This window comes from Sceloporus undulatus, chromosome 4, assembly GCF_019175285.1.
Source record: "Sceloporus undulatus isolate JIND9_A2432 ecotype Alabama chromosome 4, SceUnd_v1.1, whole genome shotgun sequence".
Lineage (NCBI taxonomy): Eukaryota > Metazoa > Chordata > Lepidosauria > Squamata > Phrynosomatidae > Sceloporus > Sceloporus undulatus.
The window spans coordinates 108,085,272-108,105,966 of record NC_056525.1 but is presented as its reverse complement, the minus strand read 5'-3'; the positions used below and the strand labels follow the sequence as shown (position 1 = coordinate 108,105,966).

General features: G+C 39.3%; 1 protein-coding gene across 1 annotated transcript in view; it reads right to left on the bottom strand.

The window, feature by feature from the left end:
• Window positions 1–8,549: 8,549 nt before the first annotated feature.
• Window positions 8,550–20,695, bottom strand: part of DPYD (dihydropyrimidine dehydrogenase) — a 617,920-nt gene continuing 605,774 nt past the window's right edge. The window contains exons 23-24 of the mRNA XM_042465741.1: window positions 17,232–17,372; window positions 8,550–11,376 (exon numbers count right to left, since the gene is read on the bottom strand). Coding sequence (XP_042321675.1) covers window positions 11,206–11,376; window positions 17,232–17,372 — 312 coding nt within the window. The 3' untranslated portion in view covers window positions 8,550–11,205. The remainder of the gene's footprint in view (window positions 11,377–17,231; window positions 17,373–20,695) is intronic.

Below are 20,695 nucleotides of genomic sequence, written 5' to 3'. Positions count from 1 at the left end.
GTTTTGGACTTCAACTCTTACCAGCCCCGACCAGCTTAGCCAACAATCAGGAATTCTGGGAGCAGATGTCGAAACATCAGGAGGGCCAGAGTTTAGGAATCAGTGCTGTAGAGCCTGTGTTGGAAGAGCTTCTCTTATTTATTTCAAGGATTTCTCTTGATCCCACCACCATCATAGGCATGCTTGGTGAGGACATGGATAAAAGGCTGGTGGCTGCTCCCAGTGTGTGGAACTCCCTTCCTCAAGAGGTCCAGTTGGCCCCCTCCCTGCTATCTTTCCACTAGTAGATAAAGACCTTTTTATTTTGACAGGCCTTTTCTTTTGAGCATATTGCAGCAGATGGAGCTTTTAACACACATGTGGGTGGATGTGCCATGTTTGCATTTAACTGTATCCTAAGTGTATTTTTTCTGCCTGGTTTTAAGTAGTTTTTTTTTAAAGATAATTGTGATTTTACTGTTTTTGTTTTTTACATTTGTATTAATTTTTTTTTGTAAAGTTGTAACTTTTAAAGGCAAATAGAAAATTATTTAATTAATTAATCTATAAGTAAATAAATAACTTTCTCATGTTTTGTAGAGCAGATGTGTGTTCTGTCTTTCACAACAGACAATCCCTTTATATGAAGGACTGTCACAGAACGATTGTGCCTTTGAACCCCTGTGTTTGAAGGGCTGACCTGTCCAAGCCTGATTTAAAGGTAAGGAAACCTACAAAGGAAGAGAAAACAAAGGTCCGTGTCCCAAATACCATGAGGTATCCACCACTTAACACCTCCACTGGTAGAAACTCATGTCACCTAGGGACCTTTAAAACTAGCCAATTATAGCATTGCAATTCTATTTTAACTGGGATGGGGCCTTTAGATCTCTGAGGTTGAGATCCTTTCTAGTGCCCCCCTACACTATAAGCACCAAGATTCCACAGGATATTGCTATGAACCCCTGTAGCACTATAGGTCCACTTTAACTGCTGTGTGGAATCCTGGGCTTTGTAATTTGGGGACACATTAGAAGAGATGGCTGGCTCACCATATGGTGAGACATACAGCATTTCTATCTAAATTTTAGTAATTATTTCTACATCTGCACCTATATCTATAAACTGGCATGTGTGAGTGACTTGTGTCCTCCTTTGTCCTCTTCGATGGGGCCAGTCCTCTTTCTTGGAGGGGATACCTTAATTCCTTGTCCTCTCCTACTGTGGCATGGTATGTATGAAGTGGCAAGCAAATGGACAGCAGCCACAGTGGCAAGGGGGCATTCAGAGTGGCTCATGGGGAGAGCATCACATTCAAATACGTCACCACCACACACACACACACCTGTCCCCAAAATAGAAAACTGGCTTTGAAGGTCTAAATAGGGCTAGCGACAAGAAATATAACTCATTTGTGCTTCCTCTTTGTTTGTTGTTCAGCATCCAAAGCTGTGGAATTTCCTTTGCCATTTGAAAACAAGCAGGAAAACCCGCACTTGCAGAATAAATTTTGGAGCATGTCTTTTCACTGGCTCCTTCTGTTTCTAGTTTCTGCTTCTATCTGAAAAAGGAAGCGTTAACTGCGAACAGGGCACCGATCTTGGACAAACTTGGCACAGAGACTGAGACTAAACAAGCTTTTTCTTTCTTTCCTTTTGTTGTGTTCCTTTATGAGGTTGTTAAATGACTGTATTCTCACTTCCAGTGGTCACTGGTGCTGCAGTCGACTTCCTTTCTCATGGGAACACTTAATAGAAGGCAGCCAATGAAGGCATGGGGAAATGTAATGATAAAATACACAGTTCTGGGGGTTTTGTTTTTTGTTTTGAAGGAAAAAAAAGCCTTCAGAAGCATTGAGATAATAACTTGGGCTTGCAGGGAAAGCAAAATGCAAGCTTGTCAAATATTTTGAAATCTGATCAGGGCTTACCCATGAGGACAAAGGCATTTAGAATGAGCTTTATTCTATTATGTTAATGAAATGGTTAATTCTATTGCCATAGCAACAAAGAACAGCCATGATAAAAAAAGCTAAAGGTCTCCACATAATGCCTGAGACAAGGTCTCTCTAGTTCTAGGCTGATTTTAGTAGCTGCAATAGAAGCGATATGCATTTTCAATATCATCTTAAGCTTTCGTATCAAAACCCTCTCGCTTAATCCAATAAATAGACCAGGAGCATAAAGTAGCATATATGTTTGCACATTTACAACTTGACAAAAGAGGTTTAGCACTACACAATCTTAGCAAAGGATCTCGAGCAACGATGGAGAGGGCAGGGGGGATTGTTGAACAAGAACAAATCTGAAAAGAAAATATTGCAATGCGGGGATAGCTGTCAAACGTATGTTAACCCTATTAAATGTCCAAAAACAGACAAGAGCTTGAGAGGGAATTACATCTGAAATGGAAGAGATTGTCTCTGATTCTTTTTGTTACTTTGTCTTCGCTAGTGGTCTTGAAACCACTGAGAGAGGGTTTGGGGATGGGGAAAGGAGGGGTGGACAAAGAAGGATGATCAGAGAAGGAAAGCGGGGGGGGGGGGACATGTAGACTGGATTTTGAGGCTGAGCCCTGGCTTAAAATATAGGAGCTGTGTCCTGTGAAAGACTTCTGCTACTAAAACAATGAACTCAGGAGGGCAGAAATCTTTGTGGTCCTGCCTTCCCATACTCTAACTCTTGTTTTATAGGCGACATTTCTGGAGCTGTTTTCCAGTGCTCCAAAGGCTGAATGGAGTAAGAAGGGAAAAAGAAATCCCATCACACTGGTGCTGCAAAGGCCTTTGGATTCAGTCAGTTACCAGCTAGGGGGTGTTTAGCCCATCTTTTACTTTCAGTTTGCTTGCCTACCTATCCTCACCAAATCCAACTTCTTCCTGCCAAGCAGAAAACACTGGGATGGTTAACAAGGAACATGAACAGGAGCGGATCCTGAACAATGAAAGGCAAGAAACATAAACTGATATTTCAGTTAACCCTTTCAACATGGCAGCTTGAATCTTCCTTGAAAATATGTCCACATCTCCATTGCTGAACTAAAAACATATGATTGGAGTACTAGTATTCTTATGAACAGAGGGGCTGAATCAACCAGGGCATAAATTTATAGTACGTTTTAATCCCTCCCCCATTTCCTATTCCTCAAGGATGTATCTGGCACTTTTTATTCCAGAGCAAAAGTCAGCAACACATCTCTTGGGTTCTAACAATATTTCTAAGGACGAGTTTTAAAAACATACATTCTTGGCACTTAAAAAAGGCTCTTGTCAAATAAAAGGTGAGTTTTTGTAAGGAGGGGAGCAATGCCATGTTTATCTGGGTATGTGATTTTTAAACAAGCTCACCAACACATTAATGGGGGGCAACATCACAAATGAAGCCAAGTACCGGTAAGAGTTTTGACAGATAATAAATTAAAGAGAAGATTTAGACTGTCTGACTGCCAAGATTTAGTGAGGAAAGAGAGCTAATTCTGCCAATTTGAAAGTTTGGCTGAGCCCAATTAGTTTTTTATCTTTCAAAAAGTTAAGAGTTAGGGAGTGCTACAAAAACATAAATCCTAGTAATTAGTACCTGATTTCCATGCATTCATCATGTTGATTTTATGTTGTTTAGATGTTTAGCTCTTCCCAAGGAAGTCCTGCTGACTGGCATCTGAGTAATGTAACCGGGCTCCTTCAATGCAATAACTGAACAGCAGAGCTTGGAGATAATTTTTACAAATCGATTAGTTATAGTTATCGTTCAGTTAAGTATAATTCAAATAAAAACTTACATTTAAAAAATCTGAGTGAAGCAGCACTAAGCAGTCACCACCACCATTTTGTGAAGCCACAGCCCTGTAACTGTATATGTAGCTGTTGACATTAGTAAAAACTGCAGTTACAGTGTAAACTAACCAGTGCAAAGGGAGTGCTTGTTTCCTATGAAGCCACAATCATAATGTCATTTGGTTATGCCAGTATTATTGGAAAAAGAACTAATTACAAGTAGCTCATTATTTATAACATAGTACCTTCAAGCTCTGAAGAACAGCCATATGTGTTTCATGGAGTAGACCAGAGAATCATAGAATATGATTGGAAGGGACCACAAGGGCCATGTAACCAAGGAAGGCATTTGATCTTGGTAAAATATTGCTGATGTTCTCTGTGCCCTAACCACTAAGGGCTGGATTCATAGTTACAGTATGTGCAGGTGAGCTGATAAAATCAGACTTTATTCTCCCCAAGGCAACTCTTCCAGCCCCCTGAAAATGTCACACATGGGGTCAGAGGACCCTGAAGAATGGGAATGTGGTATGTGTGTGTGTGTATATATATATATATATATACATTGTGGAGAGGAAACTTCAAGAGATCTAACCAAGATGTCTAGCATGTTTATTCTAAACCATTTAGGACAACATCAATATTGGTTATTTTATAGTGGTAAAACTGCCTCCAGAATGCTGAACAGTTAAATCAATCCTCTCTCTGGAAGAAGTTCCAGAAGCAGATGGAGGCATGCTTTGCTCAGTTTGGCACTACTGCCCATTTCTGATGCAATATATACCAGGGGTGATAAATATGTGGCCTAGGTGGTCCAAGGGCCCTTTTGGGGCATTATCACGCAAGCCCCATTCTTGCCGTGATAGCAGTGACAAAAAGTAAAGAGATACATACCGATTTAGGAGCCCTCAGTTTTGCACATCCCTTCAATAGCATGACTGGGTTTTTTTTCATCCATTGACAGTCTTAGCATTCTCTTCCAGACTCCTTCATAACCCTGCCTCCCTGCCGTGTTGCCTTACCTAGCATGCCTTTAGTGGCTTTTTATTTATAGTTTTAGTATTGCAATTTAGCAATTATGGCAGTGCAATTTAGTGAAAGGTAGAAAAAGAAAAGGAAAAAAGGAGGGCGGGGGGAAGAAAAGAAAACCAGCCTGTTTAGGAATAGCAAGAAGCATGGGGGAGAGGGAGAGAGGAGGAGACTGAGACCACATGACTACTCAGTCTTGGGACTTCAGCTGGAAAAATTTGTCACACCAGAGAACAAATGCCACATCAGCATGATTGGGAGCTTATTGATGGGTATTCCCCGTCAATGGCAAGGGATGCCCTAACCAGGCTTTGGAGGCAGAGTAGGAACAATTTTGAGGCGATGTCATGTAATAAGGTGTTTTATCCAGCTTTCATTCTGATTTTAAAAGTTTGTGTGATAAAGTCCTTAGTCACACTGGTTGAAGTGTGTTTGTGTTCATTTTTTAAACACACAAACACACACTCTCTCTAAATATCTTTATTAGTCATGTATAGTTTTAACCAGGTATATCTGGTTTCATGCATATTCTTTTTCTCTAAAATAGATCACAGACCTCTGAAATGTCTGGTTTTTCTGAGCCAAGAGCTTTAATTTCTTCAGAGTCTTTGAAATGATCAGCCAACCTCCTAAGCAATTGTAACCCATCTATAACGGTATTATGCAGTGAGTATGTAGATTGATGACTTCTGTAGGTATGTATAGTGAGATATATAGATTTACATCATTCACAATATTTGGCAATGTTGGCAGTTCTTGGATTACCTGTCTCCATATGTCAGAAAAAAGTCACAATGATCTAATTTAGTGTAGATTCCCACCATCTACCCCCTTTTCTTTTTACGTTAAGGACATCAGTTGTGAATTAAGAATTCTCAACATTTTGGCAAGGAGTTTCATGTGATACCGTGAACAATTATAGCACCTCAGAACAAGATAATACTCCACAGCAGGTGATCTGTTTAATGGTGCCTCTTGAGGTCCTCCAGGGAAATTGCAGGATAGAAAGGGCATTTTGATATGGCTTGGAAATATAGCCACTGTGTTTTCCCTTACCTCTGTTTTTATTGACAACACAAGAGATGGAGCTTGTTATAAAACAGTCTTGCTACAAGATCTGCAGATAAGAGTATATTGTTTGTGCAGAAGATCCTTAATAGAGATCAAGAAATTGCACACAAAGCCTCAAAGTATGCATCTAGAATGTTCTCAAAGGAAATAGTGGGTTCTCAAGCTGAGCATTTTTCATCTGAATTAAGAACAAAATGTATCGGTAGGACCTAGGCAGACATTCCTCACTCCTTTGCAACTGAGTTGTGTTTCTTTCCATCTGTGTGTGTGGAAATGCTCCAAGTGATTATACACAGTGAATGAGAATAGTGTTTGCCAACTGAACTGTTAAAATGTGACTAACAAAGAGTCACACAACATGGAAACACTTTACCTTTGTTGGACTTGTTATTTATTTTTGTATACTTTCTAAAAACTGGATGGTCTAGAAACTTTGCAGGATGATTGAAATAATAGAAAATGCATTTTTTTAAAAATAAAAATGGTTAGACATTGGCCTTGATACATTCATTTTTTTAGACAAAAAAAAGGAAGCTAGGCTTTTTCTTTGGCATACGAGAGGCCACCAGATTAACTCCAATAAAAGTGTGGAAGTTGAGTGGTTCCATAACCAAACTATATGAGTTAGTCTGAGAAATCTTAATTTTCAGCAGTTTCTTTGACTTGCTTGCCCCTCCCATGTATATATTGCTCCTCTTCCAAACAATATGCACACCATAAGCTCAGGTTGGTGGGAACTTCTAACTCAATTTGTTGAGAGTGTCAATAGGGCAAAAAGGGGAAGCCATATTACAGTCTGATTGTAATGTCAATATAATCATGTGGATCTAGTCATATAACAACGAAGGAAGATTTCCCTCTCTAGCAATATTACTTCTCTTCTATTGTATATGTACTGCCTAATAGAGTGCAATAACCAATATGCCCTCTATCAAAATGGTGGAGACATCATCTTAAATTTGTTATTCATGAAGACTTGAAAGTTATGTATTGGGATTTTATTCATGATGCTAATAATAATAATAATAATAATAATAATAATAATAATAGCAGCAGCAGCAGCAGCAGCAAAAATGATGGGAAAACTTTCAACATAATTATGGGCAGGGCCCACAGAAAAGAAAAGAAAAATTGTGAAGTCGAAGGCTTTTATGGCTGGCATCCATAGTTTTTTGTGGGTTTTTTTGGGCTATGTGGCCATGTTTTAGAAGAGTTTCTTCCTGATGTTTCGCCAGCATTTGTGGCTGGCATCTTCAGAGATGCGGGCAAAACATCAGGAGATAAACTCTTCTAGAACATGGCCACATAGCCCGAAAAACCCACAAAAACAAAAGAAAAATTAAATATAAAATATATACTGTATTTTCATATTTTTAGGTTGCTTATGGGACAAGAGATCCCATGGTAAAATAATGCTTGGTCTTTCATGCTCCCAGTTATTGGTGTTTTTTATATAGCCTAGACAATTTCTGTATGACAACTGCAATTTAATTTTAAATAATTAGTGATGAGGTCAACACGACTAAGATAGTCAGCATGCTGTAGTGGTTGAGTGTTGGACTAGGATGCTGTGGGGTGAGGGTTTGAATACCTGCTCAGCCATGGAAACTGAATGGGTGACCTTGGGCAAGTTGCACTCTCTCAGCCTCAGAGAAAAGCAAGGGGAAACCCCTTCCAAACAAATTGTACCAAGAACACCATGTGATAGCTTTGCTTTAGGGTTGCCATAAATCAGAAATGACTTGAAGGCACAATAACAACAACAAACATGCCTATGCCAGAATGCTGTATGGAAGTTACAGATGCATAACCTGCAGTGCACTTGAGACTGTTTTATATACACAATCTCTATGTAGACCCTAGTAAATTAGGGACTATGTAGCGACCATTAAATTCCCCGCATCTGTACTGACCAGACACTGAGATTGATGGGTGTCTCACCATAACTAGGGAAGCAACTAGTTGTTGTTCCCACTCCTCTTACACGAGTGTTCACCCACATGAGGGGGAATTGTGATGGGGTCCTTCTTCTCTTGTTGCACTAGATCTCTCATGAGAGGGGGCAGAAATAGCAGTCAGATGCTTCCAGAGCAAGAAGGGAAGAGACCCCTGTCAATTTCAGTGATTGCTTTCTGCTAAGTGGGGATTTGGGGGGTGAGCTGTAATTCATTGCATAGCACCATAACTATGGCACTTACACATATGTAAATCCCACATAGGATTCCAGCCAACTATATTTAGTAGGAAGAGGCCAAGCTAAAAATGATCCCAATCAGTCTTGATTCTCCCTGCACATGTAAACAAGTCCTGAATTAGGCTGTAAGTGCACAATAGTTTTTGAATACTGAAGGTGCTATAATCTCGTTCCTTAGAGCAACACATTCATATTTCTCTATTCTCTGCATTAAATAGGTTTTTCAAATTCTCGTAGAGCTTCAACCCCCTTCCTGCCCCACAAAACCTGCTTAGAACTCCATATACAGTTTTACTTATTTTGTTGGCCTTCAGCCTCTGAGGTAAACATAAATTCTCCAAGATAGAATGATTGGATTGAATGGGAATGTTTTGGAGAACGTGACCAGAAGCAGTGACTTCATTTTGGAGACTCTGAAATGCCACTAAATAGCAAATGCAAATCACCATGTCATGCTTCAAAATGCAGTGTAGAGGAACACATATAAAACCAGGCTGCACAATGCTCCTTAATTCTGATTTATTTATGACTATATAAAAGTACAGAAATTTGAACACAAACATTATTTAATATGAATAATCAAAATTCAGTGTCTTCAGTTGATGGCAGAGAGTAAAGAAATGAATTAATTTTAAATAATCAATGTTGTTGATTATTTTAAACATTTACTCCTTTTTGGTAGTTTTTCCATTACAAAGAAGCTAGCAAAGTATCAGTACACAAAAATTCCCAACTGAGAAATAAGATGATGCTAACATGCTGTTCCAGAATAGGGGGAAACCCATGCTTCTCTTCTATTGTAGCAAACACACTACCTATTTAAAAATCTGAGAACAAAACCAAACAGCTGTTAGCACAATATTGCTGTAAGTTTCAAAGGCATGTGTGCTATTTTTGAGTTATAAATATTCAAAAATAGAACACACCTTTTCCAACATACGGCAATAGTATGTTGACAATATTTACTTCAGACTTTAATATCTTAATTGGTTGTGTGTGTGTTTGCAGGAAAATAGGTAGCTAAAATAATTTTTCACATAATTAAAACATTATTTAGTCTCTGTTAGGCACTGATACATCTCTTGTTAATTACAGTATTTCAAAAAGACTGCATATTTTATTATATTTATTACCATTATATTTATTATATAGAGAGATATTGCTATAGTACTGTGAGATCAGTATATAAGTGAAACTAAAACTATTTACTTGCACTTGGACAATGGGACATCTCCTTGTTTCTTTCTCATCTCCCATCTGCTGTGAAAGATCTCCCTAACATTCAGAGCAGATTTGGAATACACAAGGGAAGGTAGACTCTATTCTGCCAGAGCTTTCCATTTTACTGGCAGATGACCAGCATAGGATATAACTCATAATGATTACTTTTGCTAACTGTGTCCTGAACCTTTTCACTCCCAAGCATCCATATGTGTGGAATTAATTTCCACATGCTATTACTAAGACCTGCCCTCCTGCTGTGGATTCCATCTGAGTATGCTACTATTGGATATGAGTAACACACTTCCTCATTCCCCATAATGTGAAGGACTCCTGTATGTTTTACATTCATCAGGTTGCCTGTTCCTATCTAGGTCCCAGTGCACAGCATGTTCATTATCTTTTTAGAGATAAGATGTGTGCTGGGTCCCTGGAAAGGAGTGAGCTTCAGAGGGAAAAGTGGGAAGGGGTTCATCTCATTAAGAGTGGCTGGTACATTTGGCACAAAGACTGTATGCTCTGTGGGAAGAAGAGGACAACTCAGCAGAAGCCTGTGGGTTCTTGCTCCATATAGGATTGTACACATCTATCAAGTCTGAATCCATGGACTTCCACATTTCCCCATCTCCACATCTACTGAACCCCTCTCCCTGTGGTTTTATTTTAATAGTCAAATCTTTGAGTGTCATACATCTTGCTTGCTTGCATGCACACATTTCTCCTTTAAGGCGTATTTGTGCTATTTGTAAGCTGCACATCTGAAATATCTGCATTTTTCGATCCACATTTTTTATGTGCCCATTGTATTGGATGCATCCAGAGCCCTTCAGCAACATGAGCCTACCAGAACATGCATGGCTTCTGGTTCATGTCATTCCTGAGCAGGAGGAGACTGGGGGAAGTTCACATAAAAAGTGAATTGTACTGATTCCTCACACATTCCTACTACCATGCATAGCGATTGTGGGCATGAGGTGAGCACCTTTATGGCAATAGATGTTAGAGTTCTGTGGAGATAGGAAATGTTGAACTTCTTTGTTTTGCACAGGATGGTAATTTAAGTTTGCTTGGCACTGTGTGCATTGAAGAGAACCTATGTAAAAGTAAAAACCTGTCTGCTCAGACCTCAAAAATAAAATAATCTTCCAAACAACACATTAATGCAGCAGAGATTTGCATAAATCAGATTCCTGAACTAATGCTTGTGTTTGAAAGAATGTGGCTCTCAAGGTTCATTAACAAAAACAAAGAAATCATGCTACCAGCTGAAAAACATCAAATGGCAAAGAGTGCAGTGTATTTACAAATTCAGTTTTTAGTGCCTAGTCAGAGGGAGAATTTAGGGAGAATTAAGGTAATAGATTGCCATATGCTGTAGCCATTGAAACTGATGAATAGTTCAGAGATACACATTTAAACCTCTTTTTATATCTTTCTGGAATTAAAAAAAACACACACATACACAATCCACATTGTATTGTTTGTATGTTATGTAGTTAATTACATCTTATACAAAACAGTTTTAAGGGGAAATGAAATGTGTAATTACTAAGTGTTTCCCTGGCAACAAAGTTTGTCTGCATGTCAAGGTTTTCGCTGGTTAGAAATAAACTCCTCTAATTTTACGTGTGTGTTGTGGGGTGTGTGCGAGAGAGAATCATTAAAATAATCAGAACATATCAAGATCTGCAAAAGAAAAAAAAAGAGAAATATAGCTTCTCAGAAAAGACAAGGACAGGTAGCACTCAATAAAACAACTCCTGCTTATCTAAAGACTTTTTAAAAAGATTGGAAGATACAGCCAACCTTATAATGGTTGCCATCATTAAGTTCTTTTCTCCCTCCTGTTAACATAGTTGGAGTTGCTGGTACTAATTAGAAACCAAATCAATAGAGTCAAGCAAATGTAAGGTTCACTTTAACTGCTGGTCTGATCACCTCAGCACACTGGGTTCACAGCTAAGGGCAGTCCTCTCTTTGGTTCATAAGGTGTTGTCCTGGAAACCATTCGGATGCAGTCAATAATAGGGCAGACACTGAGACACAGAGTGCAGCCGGTACAACTGTCGGTAACGGTGGGCAGGTGGGTTTCTGGATCAAATTGTATAGCCTGCAAGCAGAAATAAACAGCACTGATGTCACTCACAGAAAAGGTCAACAACAGCCCCATTTTTAGCATCTGTAGTTGAGGTGCTTGGAGACATCTTTGTTTGGAACGGCACTGCAGCTTTTGTTATCAGTTTCAATGGCAAGGAAAATGCAGTTTGAAAAATTAGAAATGCAGATGCAAATCTTCTCTTGGTAATCTCTCCCTCTCCAATGAACACACAGAGACACAAAAGTACCCCCCCCCCACACACACACCTCCCACAGTGTAGTCAAAAACAGAACCAAACCTCAGGACAAGGTGTGTGTAGGTGTGTGATATTTAACTTCTATAAAGATATATGGCTTTTCCTTTGACAAAGTCAGTCTTTCATATGATGAGTATCTACTGGCACTGTTGTTGTAATTTATATCTTGCTTTTCCTCCAAAAGTGGAAGTCAGAACAGCTTACAATGTGATAGCACAGTGCAATTAAAAATATACAAAAGCGACTATTAAAATAGAATTAAATACTTGATAAAAATAGAATACAATTAAAAAAGGTAAATGCACTTAATTTCCACAAATGTTTATAATATTAGTACTAGTACTACTAACACTGGTGCTATTTAGTTGCTCAGTGCACAAAGCCATCTAAATGGCCATTTCATAGATTCTGGGTGCTACGAAAAGTACATACAATATACTCAACTGGGGGGGCTATTCCCACTTGCATTTAAATCACTTTGTGCTTCACATTGACACTGAGTCTCTGAATCAATTCAGGCCAATGCATAATTCTCACTATGGAAGTGTATTATTTCATTATTCCATGAATTTGTGTCTTTTTTTATACAATTATCGTTCCCACTTGATTTGCGCTGCTGTCAGTAAAACAACATCATCAGTTGGGAGAAGGTGGTTTCTGTGGCGCTCATGGTGCTCTGAGAGGGCAGCAAGAGCAGGTCCAGCAGTGACAGAGGTCCTCTTCTTCCTCCTCTGCCTTCATTTCTGCTGCTGCCGCCGCCGCTCAACCACTCTCAAAAAGAGCGAGGCATATCCAGAGAAGGGGGAGCCTTGTTTTCCTTAGTGGTGAGGACATTGGGTCACGCTGGTTACAGGATTGAACCCAACTTAAAAAGTTTGGGGCTCTATCCCCTCCACATACTTGTCAGAGTTCTCCCTCACTCTCACAACCGTCAAACCAAACACAGTCAGTTCTGAAACTGTTTCAAGTGTGAACAAGGCACATATAATCCGATCAGAAAATCGCTTTAAATCGTAGTGGGACTGGGCCCAGTGAGTTGCAGCTAGTCTTGTCTCTCGTGTTCTTTTTCTTTTCTTTTCTTTTCTTTTCTTTTTAAAGGCTGGGGAAAATCTTAAATGTATGTGTGAAGGTATGTGTCCAAATGGATCCAGCCATGTCATGCCATGCCATGTTTCATCAGTTATCTTCTGCAAAACCCAAAGACAACAGTCCTCAAAGAGTGCACTGTGAAGCAGAATCTGGAAAAGTTACTTTTTGGACTGTAATACTCTACCAATTTTTAGACTCCAGTCCCCAGACTCCTGGAGCCAGTATCACTGTGAGCAGCAGCAACCATGACAGAAGAGTCATGGGAAAGTGCAGACTCGGGCTGCATGCAATCCCAATCCCTTACTTTGTTGGTCTCCCAACACACCCTCAGAGTTTCCTTCCCCAGTCTAAAACAAAACCAGGCAATTTTTTAAAAAACCAAACTGCCCCCCCCCCCAAACACACCAAAATGTGGCAGTTGTGAATGATTTTCCTTCTAAGACGGTAAACTGTCCCCTCTCCCTACCACCGCCAGCGGCTAAAAATAAAGCTAGTGCAAACTGGAAGTTACTTGTGGGTTTAGTTTAACTTAATTTTTTGGCATCAGTGTAGGAAAGTGTAAGGCATAAACACAAAAATTGAACCTGGCCCCTTGCACAGTTGGCCTCTCCAAAGATCCATAAAACAGATTCAAGGGGATTTAGGTTATGGCCCATAGATTGAGCAACTCTTGTCCACCAGGGAACCTATCCCTGCCATGTCTCCCAAGCTGGCTTCCTCATGAGACTGCTGCCACATTGCAGAATTAAGTTGGCTCTCCAATGCAGGTTGGACACCACTCTAATTGTCACGACTCCATCCTATGGGATCCTAGGATTTGTATTTCTTGTGGCACCAGAGCTCTCTGACAAAGATGGCTAAATATCTCACAAAACTAAAACCCCCAGAATTCCATAGCATTGAGCCATGGCAGTTAAAGAGGTGTCAAACTTGCTAATTCGGCAGTGTAGATGAAGCCCAAGTCATTAAGAGTACAGGATTGGTCAGAGTGTGTGATGTTTAAGTAGATATTAGTAAGTGTTGTGTAGTAGTTTGAATGTTGGACTAGGACTGGGAGACCCAGGACTTGAGTTCCTACTTGGCCATGGAAACCAACTGGATGACCTTGGGCAAGTCACTTTCGCTTAGTCAAAGAAGAAAGCAAACCTCCTCTGAATAAAATCTTACTATGAAAATCATAAGGCAAGGTTGTGATGACTTGGGGAGGGGGGCTTGAAGACATATAACAACAAACAACAACATCAGCAACTATTGTGCTCTGCTTAGAAATTAACCAATCACCACTCTATGCTATCTCATCTGTGCACAAACATGTTTTATTTTCAATGTCTTCCATTATTTTGGCTCCCTGAAATATATTTAGATAGCAGTTCTCACTGCATTCATATTTTTGTTTGTTTCATTTCAGAGTAACTGTTTTTAGTATGAATAAGAGTACTATTCCCCTGTTAAAAATAAAATACCACCAGAACATGATTACTGTTCCAAGCAAACTAAATTATTTTGCACTGTCACTATAAGATATTATAGTACATTTTTATTAGACAATGATGGCATTTGATAACTGTGCTCTGCAAGACAAACTCGGTGCCGGTGCCTCTCTTATCTTCTGTTTCCATAGTTTTTCAGTATGCAATGCTTGCTTTTTAACTTCCTGTTTACTTGCATTAACCCTTTTCCCAGAAAAATATCTCTGTGGACATAGACAGGCTGTTCTGCTTCAGGCCCTGATTTTGCAGTAACCTCCTGATATCTAAAAAATAAATGATACAAACAGTTTGGTTGCTGCTTGTAGGCACTGCACAGATCATGGGCTTTGCCAACTAACCTTAAGCAGACATAAAATTAGATCTGACCTGTGGAGCTAAGGGGAAAGTGATGCCCCAGCAAGACTTCAAGTTGGTTACTAAAGTGGTACTGACTGAAATTGGTAAACACTGGAAAAGATGCACCATGAAAAATGAAAAAGATCCCTGTTTCCTGAAGGAGATGGGGACCCAAAGACTCTTTCAGTGGAGAGACAGAGGAATCCAGAGATTATCTCATCCTAAAGTCAAGCACATTAAGAGACAGCAACAGTGTTTTCCGTCACTGAGGGTGCATCTACACTGTAGAAATAATGCAAATAAACACCACTTTAACCACTATGGTTCCATCCTACAGAATGCTGGGATTTGTAGTTTTGTGACACTTCAATACTCTTTGACAGAGGGCTAAATACCCTGTAAAACTACAAATACCAGGGTGGAGCTATAGCACTTAAAGTGGTGGCAAATGTCACTATTTCTACAGTATAGATGCATCCTGAGTTTCTTATACTACAATCCTATACACATCTAGTCAGATGGAGGTCTCACTGAGTTGGACTTGCTCTGAGAAAGGTATGTATAAATTTACAACCTTAATTGTTTTGACAGTTAATCCTGCTTCTGGATAGAGAGCCTTTCATTATTTAAGAAAGTGCCTAGATGGGAGGAATATTTGCAACAACTTCATGACTCTTTTGTCTCCGCTCTGTCAGTGGATCTAGACTGGAATCAATGGGGATACCATAAGTATGATGATCAGTATATAATCTTGAGTGTACAGATTTGAGGATGAGGTCAGTTATAGACAACCCATTTGGTGAGCCTTGTTATTTATTTATTTATTTATTTATTTATTTATTTATTTATTTTAAAAAAACCCCATGATGATTTAGGCTTTAAAACAGGATATGAAGTTTGCTGCTTCTCTGTTGCACTTCCACTAGCTGGCAAAAACATTTTTATTCAAATATACCTCTGGGATATAAGCTGGTGTTCTGTTGAAGGAACCCTAACTGGTTAGGTGCTGGCTATGTCTTTTGTGGGTGTTTTTGTATGTGTTTAATTCATTAGTGTTTAAAATAGGCCAAGATCCTGTATGGGGAGACAGAGCCTAAAGTTTCATGCAGTTATAATGGACACTATTGAGCTTGGGGGAATTCCATTTCAGTCAAGTTGTGGGGGTGGGAGTTAGGCCAGGAGAGGTTACTTAGGGGATGTACATACAGCCCTGAAGGGGTGGCATGGAGCCACCCCTTCTTTAGCTGGATTGGGGCCGCAGCAACCTCACGCCGTGGGCCTGATTTGACCTTTCCAGGGCACAAAATGGAGCTGCAAAAAGCAACTCCTTTTTGCACCCTTAAAGGGTGCCACAGCCGCGTTGCCGCGGCTTGGTAGTGTTCTTTCGGTGCTGTGTCGTATGGATGCAGTGCTGGAGGAGCGTCATGATGCTGCACACCATGTGGAGCACCACGCGGCATCAGGGCGCCGGAGTCGGGTGTGTGTCATGTGGATGTGATGTCCTGACTACGCCTCCAGGATGAGCTTTCAGGCCAGGCTGTTCAAGACCTTAATTAACTAGGTATATCAATACTTAATTTAGTAGCTGATACAGAGTACTGGACTATTTTTTAAAAAATGTTTTATTACTTCAAGAAAATTGTAAAAGTAGCCTGTTTACATTTTTGTAAAACCTGAAATTCTGCTTTTTGTACAAACCAACTCTACCTGTAGAACAATCCCATTACAAAGCGCATATTTTATCATAGATTTTTTTCCCTTTAGTCCTTTGTAATTAGAAAATTTTCCTAATAATGAATGATATAACTATGTTACATGTGCTTAGCATGGTGCTAAGAGTTCTGCAGGTGGAATTCCACTATAGCTCCTGTCACCAACCTGCAATTCTTTTTGGCACTGGGACAGTTCCTTCTCATGTCCAATCCATGACTGTTGCAGATCCATTTTGTTATTTTTGAGAAATTAAAAAGTAATACTTTTGGCTGTTTTACAATTCAGGGTGGATCTTGGGTGTGATCTGGTAATTAATTTATTTTCTAAAGCCTTACTAATCTTTAAATTTTTTTGTCTTACACCATATGTTTGGAATGTGGTATCAATGAAACACTTTTATTAAGTCATTCTGTAATCAATCATAAACTTTATTTCTAACTTGGTCTTGAAAAGGGCACAGAATAGCTGATTGATACCATATTTTTAAAAGTAGCGAGTAGAAGTTAAGGGTTCCTTACTGTGATACAGAGCTTAAGCTTATTACTTGATCAGCGAAATGCACTGGAGTATTAGTTAATTTAAGTAGATTAAAAGGTAGATATCATGGCATTGTAAAAGAATGCTTTTTCTCCAACATGATCTTGTCTTTAGCAGTTTTCTGCAGACTGAAGCATGTTATATTGGGAGAAACATGGCAGTTCAGCAATAGATGTGGTGCAGTAGGAAAAACAGGACAGGAAGGATGCTTGGTGTATTGCTCTGTGAATCCTAAGTCTCTAAGAAACCTGCTTTATTGACAAGCTCCACGAATGGATCAGACATGGTTCATGCAGTCTATACCTGGGAGTGTGCCAGTGTTAATTTCCAGTATCTTGTAAATCTCCTTTTCCCACACGCCCGTCAACAGAGAGTGGATTCCTTCTGCCTCAGCAGCAAAAAGATAACTCACAGTGTCTCTTTGCTAATTACAGCTGTGCTCTTACCTGGTAGCCAGAATCATTACAGGTCATGTAGCATTTGCCACAGTTGATACACATTTCCTCATCAATCAGAGCCACAACTTGTTCCGTATTACTGAGTTCTCCATATGTTCCAATATACCGCAGTGCTTTTCCAATTATATCCTAGGGGGAAGGGAGAAAGGGATGGTGGGAAAGAAGCATTATTGAAACACTTCAGAGATACCCAAGGTTGTTTTATGGCTGAAGAGGAGCTACTTGACAGCATGTTTCCGTGGGATGTTGTTTTGCAGACACTATGGCAATGCTGGGAATGATGGGAAGAGCCAGAATCACTTCATAACTGCTGCTGGATAACAGGTATTGATGTCTATGCAATTTAAAACCATGGAAGAGCACAACATATCCCACTCCCCACAAGAGCTCTGCATTTTAGATCTGAGCTCTGCATTTTAGATCTGTGTGCATCCGATCTCCATTTTAATCTGCGTGAATCATTTAATTAAATTATCCTCAGTGACCATTGTTTAGCGCAACAGGAAGGAAAATGAGGACACAAAGAGAAGTGACATGACACACACAGCCTGACTAGTCATGGCCACTGTTCATTAGCACACCTCTGAGAACTCATTATGAGAGAAGGAGAAGGGGTCATTAATGACACAAAACAAAGAACGTCCCCATTGTAAAGGACACATAATGGGCTCAGTTACCCAAGTACCTATTATTACCATCATTGCTTGTTTTGAAATCTCTTGTCCCAATTGCGGAAATCATGTTTCAAGATGAAACATATGCATTTTGCCTAAGGTAAGAGAGAGAGCTACCTGAGCTGCTATCACCCTTGTATTTCCAGAGATCGAGACCCACCATTTTAGTTTCACCAGGACTTGCTAGATGTAACAGAATACCTACATAACTAGTGACTCATCAAATTTGCATTCTTCATTTCAGAACTGAGTTTAGCTGGAGAAGTCATTGTTCAAAGCACCTACCCAAAGGTTTGGATCTTCATGACATTTTCCTTCACCTTCCCTTTTTCTCACCACCTAGCCTGACGAAGAATTTTAGAACATTTGAAAGTTTGCAAACAATTCCAGAATTGTACTTGGTCTTTCCTCTCTGTGAAGTCGGGATCGTGTTTCAAAAATGTAACTGTGGCTTTACCTATACTATAGTTAGAAAAACCTCTTTTGGAAGAAAGAGATTTAAAACCACAAGATAGTAGTCCTTAACAAGAGTACAGTGTTATTACAGAGATGTATTAAACAGAAGAGCAACTTGAGAACTGGCCCAAGTGGAGTGAGAGCTGCTTTATTTTTTGCTGTTATTTAGATGCAAAAGACTCATTTGGGAGAGGTCTCACAGCTATCACTGTAAAGAATAGTCACTAATTTTGTTCTCCTTGATAAGGAAGGATACGTTCAAATAGGAAACATTCCACTGGAAAAAATAATAATCAAGCTGTAAGATTTTTTTTTCCACGCAGAAGAGCTTTTTCCCTCTCCTAGCAGGAGCAACAGCAAAAAGCCTTGAGGGTTTTTTTTTGTGTGTATGATATAATAGTTGTATTTCACAAAAAGATGCCATTGTTTTTGCAACCTGCCCAACACGCATTATAATTCCTGAGTTGTAAAAAGTCATTCAAAATTTGCAAAAAGCTTCAGTAATCTAACCAAGCAGGAAGAAATCTTTTGAAATAATGTTATTAATATCCACAAGGACAGAACAAGCAACAGATTAATGTCCATAGCCATAACTCACTTGTACAGCACACGTTTTTCATGCAGAAAGACCTGGTCCAGTGTATCTGGTATCACCAAATAAGTTTGGGGGGGGGGGGGGAAACTCTCTAGTCTGAGACTCAAAGAGCTACTGCTAGTTAGTGTAGACAATACTGAACTAGATGGTCCAATGGACCAGTGTCCTGCTTTCTGTGGAGAGTTCTTTTCTTCCAATTCTGATTGATAGTCCTAAAATAGGCTCTTTCTTGGGAATAACAGTCCTTAAAAGCAGAGGCAACAGAGCTGGGGGGGCTCATTTCAGGTATTTTACCTCTATGTTCCACATCATCAAGCAGGATTTGGAGAGGTAGGATAGCATAGAATTCTTTCTAGCTGAGAGACAAAGCAATGTAATTCTGTTGCTCTTCTATAGAAATAATATAACCACTCAGCACTTCTTTTGCACTGGGAGAGTGCTGCATCGTTAGCCTTATCCAGATATTCAAAATAGGTGTTACAACAAATACATGAGCAGAGTGAAGTAGCTACTCCTATCCCTTTGTTTTCTTCCTTTCATTTGGACAGCAATAGTCTGAAAAGGACAGATGCCTTTCACTGGCTACCAATTTTGTACCTTCCAACATGGGGCATGAGTGTCCAATCAAAATCAGAGTGTGGTCAAGATGGCAAAAGGTATTAATGAGGAAGAACACACATGCTAACTGCCACAGTTTGCTTTTGCCTGAGTCTGCTGGGAAGGGCAAGATTACACTCCCTCCTCTCCTTTTGAGTTCACTGCGTACAAACTCAGCCCTTCCCAGAATAGAACCTGGCCATGTAACACTTCCCCAACAGACATATATAAGCGAAGACTCTGCCCACCATTATTTTATTATTGTATTATTGTTTTTAGATTTTATCGTTTGTAATTTTAATGGAATGAATTGTTTAATCCTTTTTTAAGGGGGGATTGTATATATTGTATTTTTTTTTAAATGTTGTATGCCACTTTGATTGTGGTAACAAAAAGTGGGATATAAATTAAAGTTTTTTATATTATTATTATTATTATTATTATTATTATTATTATTATTATTATTATTATTATAAACTATTTTTGTACTTTGAATTCTGTTTGTAGCCTGTGACCAAACCAGAATGTGGGAGGTGGTGGGAAAGAAATAGGGACATTTTAGAATCATAGAATCATAGAATCATAGAGTTGGAAGAGACCACTAGGGCCATTTTCAAAGGAACTGGAAAAGTGGGACAACAGAGAATTAATTGGGATTCTCCCCGCCAAATCAGAATACTTAGAGGGTATGTATGGACATTTTGTAGGCTACTTTCCACACTGTTTTCCCCAGATTTATTTTTATTTGGGCAGAAATAAAACATCTATTTGACTATAAAACTAAGATAGTTGTTCTACTTAAGAGATTTCACTAACTCGAATTTGAGCTCTAGAGATGCTTCAGATCATAGGTTGATGAAGAAATGTACAGAATGCATTTAATCTCTTGGTGCTTGCCTTGAACATATTGGGCCTCACACACCGAGAAATTTTGAAACACTGGCACTTTTGCATTACTATGTAAGGACTCTAAATGAAGCTATTGAAACTGACATTTCACAAAAGACCAAAGGTTGAGGATTCCAGGGAAAGCCATACTAGAAAGATAAGGTTGCACTGACTTGAATATTAAAGTTGGCCAACAGAGAGAGCGAGAGAAAGAAAGAAAGAAATGAAGCATGCAAAGCACC